Source organism: Tupaia chinensis, unplaced genomic scaffold (genome assembly GCF_000334495.1).
Source record: "Tupaia chinensis unplaced genomic scaffold, TupChi_1.0 Scaffold000217_1, whole genome shotgun sequence".
NCBI classification, from domain to species: domain Eukaryota; kingdom Metazoa; phylum Chordata; class Mammalia; order Scandentia; family Tupaiidae; genus Tupaia; species Tupaia belangeri.
This window is the reverse complement of record NW_006159692.1, coordinates 6,384,569-6,392,864: the sequence shown is the minus strand read 5'-3', so window position 1 is coordinate 6,392,864 and position 8,296 is coordinate 6,384,569. Positions and strand designations below refer to the sequence as shown.

Sequence of the window (8,296 nt, the reverse complement as noted above, 5' to 3'; positions counted from 1 at the left end):
CGCCAGACAGACAGAGAGAGACATAGAGACAGAAAGCGAGAAATCACCCCCCAGGGGGGATGGTCACGCCGCAATCCCTTCTCCTCCATTCTCCTCTTGGGATCTTGGGCACGCACGCACACGCGCCCGGCGTGAGATTTAAGCCACCAGGTCCGAGACGCGAACCGCGGTCGACTACGTGGGAGTCCAGCGACATAGCCATTACGCTAACTGCTGGTTCCCAGGTGATGGATGGATTTTGAGGCAAGCAAGAGGTGAAGGGCAGGAAATGAAGAGTGGGTCAATTAGAGTGCAGTTTAGCACACCACACAGTAGCCTTTTCTTTTCTTTTAGTTTTTCTTATAGATCATGTATGCTTGCCAAAAAGAAAGAGAGAGAGAGAGAGAGAGAGAAGTGAGAAAATATCCCTCACCCCCTGAGAGGATGGCCATACCACAATACCTTCTCCTCCATGAGACATGGAGAGAGAGAGAGAAAGAGAAATGAGAAACCACCGCCAGAGAGGATGGCACACCACAGTACCTTCTCCTCCATTCTTCTCTGGGAATCTTGGACACACACACACGTGCACTGCATGATTTCCAAGCCATGAGGTCCGGGACTCAAACCACACAGAGTTGGCCATGGATCCCTTTTGACCTCCCCACCATCTGCTGGCCCTTGTCTAGAACTGCATGCCACAGTGTCTATGTTGGCTTATCTTTATAACAACGATCTATTTTGTACGTGTTGTAATTAAATGCCTGGAAAACTAAGTTGTCAAATAATTGCATCAAATCATTCCTAGGAAAAGAACAAACCACAGTCTGAATTTACTCTTGAAAACTTGTTAGTCACTGTGTCTGATGTGTTTGGAGCTGGGACAGAGACAACAAGCACCACACTAAGATATGCCCTCCTGCTCCTGCTAAAGCACCCAGAGGTTACAGGTATGACCACGGATGGTGAGCAAAGTGAATTTCAGAATAGAAATTCGGTAAGACACTGCCAACGTCCTCCATCTTCTTTCTCTTAGAGACACTTCATTGTTGAAATCTATGCAACAGCTGAAATGTGTCCAAATTGAATGAAGGGATAAGAATGAGACCATGTTGCACAATAGGGAGGGTGGCTGAGAGAAGTGAAGGGCAGTGTGGGCGGTAGCAAAGCAGTAGAGCTCTGGTGCATGTCTGCACCCCACAGGGAGGTGATCTGCAGCGGGCAGCAGTCGGTGCATGGACTGGTCAAAGTTTGCATGTTGGTTTCATTAGCAAGAAGGTACCTTAAATGGTAGGTATACTTTTGAAGAAATCTTCCTTTATTCTGAAAATGCAGTGTTAGGATGCTGGGTACAGACAATGCAAACTCTCCTTATCAGAGCATAAATAGAAATTCTAGAAATGTAGTGAGGTGGCCAGGAAAAATTTCTACAACTAAGAAGTCTTCTTAGGCTAGTTTGGGCTGACCCACAGCCTAATGTTTAAGGAAACTGGATTCCACATGGCCGACCATGGTTCAAATTCTGGCCCTGGTGGCTTGAAAAACATGCCAGGCATGTGTGCATGTATGCCCAAATTCCCAAAATACAGAACTGGAAGAGAAGGGGTTGTGGTGTGACAGTGTCCCACTGAGGGGAGCTTTCTACCTTGCCCTCTACCTCTGTCTTTGATGAGCAGATATGCTCTCTGGCAATTAAAAAAAAAGTTATATTCTTATAAAAGGTATCTTAGACAATGTACCTGAAGGAATTTTCTAGAAATCTGTTTCTAGCAAACATCTTTTCCCAGATAGGATTTTCCTTTCATTCAGTAATTTTATCTTTTATGAACTTTATTTTAGAAATTAACTCCAGTTATGCATGCCAAGTTAGAAGCATATACTGTCATTTCCTGTTTCAAGATCCCATTGAAATAATTGTAATGTGCGGGGCTGTCGAAAAAGTCATGACATATTTTCCTATGTTTTTCTATACAAGAACGTGTCATGACTTTTCCAATGACCCAATACTTGCAAATGACAATTAGTCCTTTTAAAATTGGAGAAGAACAATGGTGAAAGTAGTCAGTAAATCCTCAACAAATTTCTGAAACACAGCAGAGGGGTCAGAACAAACTAAGCAGAAAGGGTGAGGCTATAACCTCACTGTCAGAAGATCCATTCATGCAGAAAGGCCAGCCTGCTCTAACATCCCTCTAGAGCTCAGTAGTTGGAAATATTGGTGTCAAATAATTTCAAGGAAATTGATACTGAAAATAGGACCCTCGCAAGTTTCCTCTCAATTCCTTTGAGCAAAGAGCTATTTTCCTCTCTCAGAGATTTACTCTCTAAAGAAACTGTACCTAAGAGGCCCTGTAGCCAGGGACACTATGCCAAAACATGGTAAGAGGGAGAGAGCTGACAGGATACATTTCTTGAATTAAGAGACTGGGCTCTCTCAACACACTTAACTGCTGTGCTCCAAGGCTGGCCGGAGACGTACGTTTCTGTCATCTAGATAGAAAACCCTCTCTAAGTGTCCAGCAGAGTGAATGAAAATATCATCCACCCCAAGAAACAGGATCATGGAATTTTAGAACATGAGGATAAAATTAAAATATAAAAACTTTCACCAATATATCAGGACTTACGTAATCATATTTAAAGGATTAAAAATGGTGCTAGCAGATGGAGTAGCAGTTATGTTGTTGGACTCACACATGGCTGACCACAGTTCGAGTCCCAGAGCTGGTGACTTGACACTCATACTGGGCAATCATGCTCAAGATCACAGGAGGAGAAAGGATTGCTGTGTGGCCATCCTCCCTGGCAGGAGGTGATTTCTCACCTTCCTTCTCACAGTTTCTGTCTCTCTCTACAGTGAGTGCATGCTCCCTAAGGCAAAAACCACTAAAAAAATTAATTAAAAAATAAAGGATTAGAAATCTGAACAGCATCAGAATTTTCAAGAGCAACTATCAGCTTAGATATTCATATAAAAGGGATATTTTCACATCTCCATATTTGTCAAAAAAATTACTCTCCATTTTTACTTTCTCAGAAAGGTACTGGAGGGACTAGCAGTTAGTGTAATGGCTATGTCACTGGACTCCCATGTAGTTGACCGCAGTTCGAGTCCTGGACCCGGTGGCTTAAACTCATGCAGGGCACGTGTGCATGCGCGCCCAAGATCCCAAGAGGAGAATGGAGGAGAAGGGATTGCGGCATGGCCATCCCCCCTGGGGGGTGATTTCTCACTTTCTCTCTGTCTGTCTCTTTCTGGCGAGCACACGTGCCCTATAGCACAAACCTCTCAAAAAAAAAAAAAAAATGAACGGTACTGGAGCATTACCTTTATCCAGGTATTCGGACCAAGACAGAGGAGTCATAGACTCTAGAAACAGGAGACCTCATGAAGGAAGATGGAAGTTTAAGGGGAGGTATGGGGCACCAGACATAGGAAGCAACCAATTGAGACTCTAGTAAATAGCTAACACAGGTATGAGGGAAGATAAGAATGTTGAAAGAGAGGGCTAGCCCAGCCCCATAGCCAACTGGGTAAGGGAGTCGGATCCCATATGGACAAATGTGGTTCAGTCCTGGCCCTGGTGACTTGAAAAACATGCCAGGCATGTGTGTTTGTAAGCCCCAAGCCCCAACAGAATAGACGATTGGAGAAGAAGGGCTCATGGCATGGCTCTGCTTCACTGGAAGGTGCTTTCTCTCTCTCTGTCTTTCTCTGGTGAGCGCCTACGTCCTCTGGCAATTAAAAAAAAAAAGAAAGAAAGAAAAAGCATGGATAATCTAAAGTTTGAGCATTTGGAAAATTATTAATAGAAGTTTGAAACATCTACCGAGCACTTAAAAATAATCTAAATAAGCAACTAGAAAATTAAAACTTGATATAAATTGTTTAAAAATGAGTTTAAAATATTTAAAAATTAAATATAATCGTGGCTAGCTTACTATGGAGCGTCATTTATGATGTCATAATGGCATAAACAATATATATTGATATAATAAAAATCTGTGGTCAAAATATATAGGCAGAAGTGTAGTGAGGGGAAACATTTGTGTGTTTGTGGCTGAGTACCTGTGTATTTTTTTATGGAGTTAAGATGGAATGAAAATCTTCATCTTCCATACTGAGATGTCATTAGATGTTGTCTAAGATTGGATAAATTGAGAAATAGAAGTAGCATAATTATTTAGGAAGATGAGCACATATTTCAGAAATAATTGCTACAATGATTCACAGAGGCAGCACTTAGGGAGTGGGAGATTGAAGAGAGTATGGTGGGGACCAGCGTAATGGCTATGTCGCTGGACTCCCACGTAGTCGACTGCAGTTCATGTCCCGGACCCAGTGGCTTAAAACTCACGTCGGGCGCGTGTGCGTGCGTGCCCAAGATCCCAGGAGGAGAATGGAGGAGAAGGGATTGCGGCGTGGCCATACCCCCTGGGGGTGATTTCTCGCTTTCTGTCTCTCTGTCTCTCTCTCTCCGTCTGGCAAGTGCACGCACTCTATGGCCAAAAAAAAAAAACAAACAAACAGCTCTCCAAAAAAAGAAAAAGAGAGTATGGTAAGCAACTCATGCACACACATACACATACATACATACATATAGATCCATTAGTAGAATTAAATTTTACAATACTGTTACGTATTTTCATATAAAGTTAATATTTATTCCTGTTTTTCTTGTTGTAATGAATAATTTTTTTAAAAAATTTTACTGTAGGGCATATGCACTTGTCAGGGAGACAGAGAGAGAAGGAAAATGAGAAAGCACCCTCAGGAAGGATGTCCATGCTGCAATCCCTTCTCTTCCATCCTCCTCTCAGAATTTTGGGCATGAACACACACATCTGGTGTATTTTTCAAGCCACTGGGTCCAGGTGGTCTTAAAATACAGTCAAGCATGGATGGATGGGATCTAGCCACCTTAATCACCACACCACTGAGTGGCCTGATAATTCTTGGGTTAATTATGCTATAACCATTTTCATTTTGAAACACTTCATCATTTCTATTTGTAATAGTTATGTATGCTTAATATGGAGGTGGGCACACAAGCAGTTTAGTATCTGGCTTGTAGGAGCGCCACACATATCTATATTATGGCCATTCCGTTCACATGTCTAGGTGTGCCCTAGGCACATAGGTCACGTTTACAATCCGTTTGGGCATTTGGGGTTATGATTATAAACACCCTTATCATGCTTCCTGTAACTCTGAATGGCTATGACAAATGTGTCATCTTCCTCCTTTCCATCAGCTCTTATTTGTGTCTTGTCAGCTAAAGTCCAGGAAGAGATCCACCATGTGATCGGCAGACACCGGAGCCCCTGCAGGCAGGACAGGAGTCACATGCCCTACACGGATGCCATGATACATGAGGTCCAGCGATTCATTGACCTCATTCCCACCAGCCTGCCCCATGCAGTGACCTGTGACATTAAATTCAGAAACTACTTCATTCCCAAGGTAAGACTGTTTCCTTCATATGCACCTCAGGGCTCTTGAAGTTCCCAAATTCACAGTATGATTCTAATTCTCTGTTCACACAAGACAAGACAAGAACAGAAATGATGTGTGGCAGGTGATGGGCTATGTACTGTCTTTAGTTTTGGGCTCTAAGTCTTTATGACAGTTCTTGATATCTGGCAGTGTAGGGCTTCCAAATTTATTCTGCCTCTTCAAGATTGCTGTGGCCACTCTTGGCTACATATATTTGATACACTTTGGTATCAGTTTGTTAATTTTTCAAAACCCTCTCCTAGAATTTCTTCAGGATTTCTTCAAATCTACAGATGAACTTTGAAACAATTGACATCTTGAATATTGTAATGAATGAATATTGTAATGTTCTCAATTTATTTCAACTCTTTTTTTTAAATGATGTTTTATTTTCAGTACAGTGACTTACACGTCTTTTGTTAGTTTTCCCTGTAGTAATTAGCTTATTTTGTAAAAAGTTTATTTATAGGGGCTAGCAGGTGGTGTGGTGATTAAGGCACTACACTTTCATATGACCAACTGTGGTTCAAGTCCCAGACTTGGTGGCTTGCTTTCTCACTTTCCCTCTCTCTCTGGTCAAATTGAAAAGTTATAATAAAAAATAAAGCTAAATAGATAATTCTTTTTTTAAAATATTATTTATTTCTTCCAAGCAGAGATAGAGAAAGAGAGAGACAGCCACCCCAATAGGGTTTTGGGGATTTTTTAATAATTATTTTTATTTATTTATTTATTTATTTATTTATTTATTTATTTTTAATTTGACCAGAGACAAGGAAAGAGGGAAAGTGAGAAAGCAAGCTGCCAGGTCCAGAGCTCGAACCATGGTCAGCTATATGAGAGTCCAGGACCTTGACCACCACACCACCTGCCAGTCTCCCACCACAGGGTTTTTACATCATATCCAATCCCAGCCTCACTGAGTCAGGATCACAGTTGCACAAACTATTGCACACACCTCCTGGTGTGTAGACTACATCTTTTTTTGGAACAGTTGCTTGAGTTCCTTGTGTATTCTGGTTATCAGTCCCTTATCTGACACATAGTTTGCAAAAATTATTTCCTATTCTGAGGGCTGTCGATTAGTTTACAAAAATATTTTCCCATTCTGAGGGCTGTCTATTCACACTAAGCACTGTGTCTTTTGCCATGCAGAAACTTCTTAGTCTGATGTAATCCCACTTGTCTATTTTGGGGATTACTGACTTTGGGAGTCTTATTTAAGAAGTCTTGCCCTACCCCAATGTCTCCCAGAGTTTCCCCAGTGATTTACAGTTTGAGGTCTTAAGTTTAGATCTTTGATCCACCTTGAGTTGATTTTTGTCAAAGGTGAGAGGTAGGAGTTCAGAATCATCCTTCTGCAGATGGATATCCAGTTTTTCCAGCACCATTTGCTGAAGAGGTTTTCCTTTTCCCACTGGATTGACGGGTACCCTTTGTCAAAAATCAGTTGACTATATATTTGGGAGTTTATTTCTGGGGACTCTATCCTGTTCCATTGGTCCACCTATATGTTTCTGTGCCAGTACTGTTTTGATTACCACAGCTTTGTAGTATATTTTTGGGTCTGGGGAGTGAGATGCCTCCCACTCCACTCTTCTTGTGCAGGATTGCTTTGGCAATATGAGGTCTTTTATGATTCCAGACAAATTTTATGATTGTCTTTTCTAGATCTGTGAAGAATGTGTCTGGTACTTTGATTGGGATTACATTAAATATGTAGATTAATTTGGGTAGAATGGCTATTTTGATTATATTAATTCTTCCAATCCAGGAACATGGGATGTTCTTCCACTTTTTTGTGTCATTTTCAATTTCCTTTTTTAGCTTCTCATAGTTTTCCTTGTCAAGGTCTTTAACTTCTGTGGATAGTTTTATTCCTAGGTATTTTATACTTTTTGTGGCTATTGTAAATTGAATTACTTTTTGCAGTTCTATTTCAGTCTACCTGCCATTTGTATATAGAAATGTTATAGATTTCTGTATGCCAATTTTGTATCCTGCAACTTTACTGTATTCATGTATTTCTTCCAGGAATTTTTTCATGGATATCATTAAGTCTTCTATACCATCATGTCCTCTGTGAATAGAGAGAGTTTCATCTCTTCTTTTCTTATTTGAATGCCTTTTATTTTATTCTCTTTTCGGATTGCATTGACAAGGGCTTCCAGTATTCTATTGAAAAGGAGTGGAGAAAGTGGGTATCCTTGTATTGTACCAGCTTTTAGGGGAAACGTTTTCAGCATTTCTCCATTCAGGATGGTGTTCACTATCGGTTTTTCATTGATAGCTTTTACTGTGTTGAGAAATGACACATCTATGCCGATATTGCTGAGAGTCTTGATCATGAAGGGATGTTGTATCTTTTTAAGTGCTTTTTTCTGCATTAATTTATATGATCATATGGTTTTTATCTTTCTTTCTGTTAATATGGTATATTACATTTATGGTTTTGCATATGTTGAACCAACCTTGCATTCCTGGAATAAAGCCTACCTGATGGTGATGTATAATCTTTTTTATTAAGTTGTTGGATACAATTTGCTATTATCTTGTTGAGAATCTTTGCGTCTGTATTCATCAGAAATATTGGTCTATAGTTTTCCTTCCTTGTCCTGTCCTTATTTGTTTTAAGGATAAGGGTGATGGAAGCTTCATAGATGTAATTAGGGAGAGATTCACCCTTTTGGATCTTTAGAAATAATTTGAGCACAGTAGGGGTTAACTCTTCTTTTTAAGTTTTGTAGAATTCAGAGGTGAAGCCATACGAACCATAAGGGCTTTTCTCTGTGGGGAGGGTATTTATTACTGATTCAATCT

General features: G+C 40.5%; 1 protein-coding gene across 1 annotated transcript in view; it reads left to right on the top strand.

The window, feature by feature from the left end:
• Positions 1 to 8,296, top strand: part of LOC102501371 (cytochrome P450 2C19) — a 47,364-nt gene that overhangs the window by 32,699 nt on the left and 6,369 nt on the right. The window contains exons 6-7 of the mRNA XM_006147655.3: positions 788 to 929; positions 5,256 to 5,443. Coding sequence (XP_006147717.1) covers positions 788 to 929; positions 5,256 to 5,443 — 330 coding nt within the window. The remainder of the gene's footprint in view (positions 1 to 787; positions 930 to 5,255; positions 5,444 to 8,296) is intronic.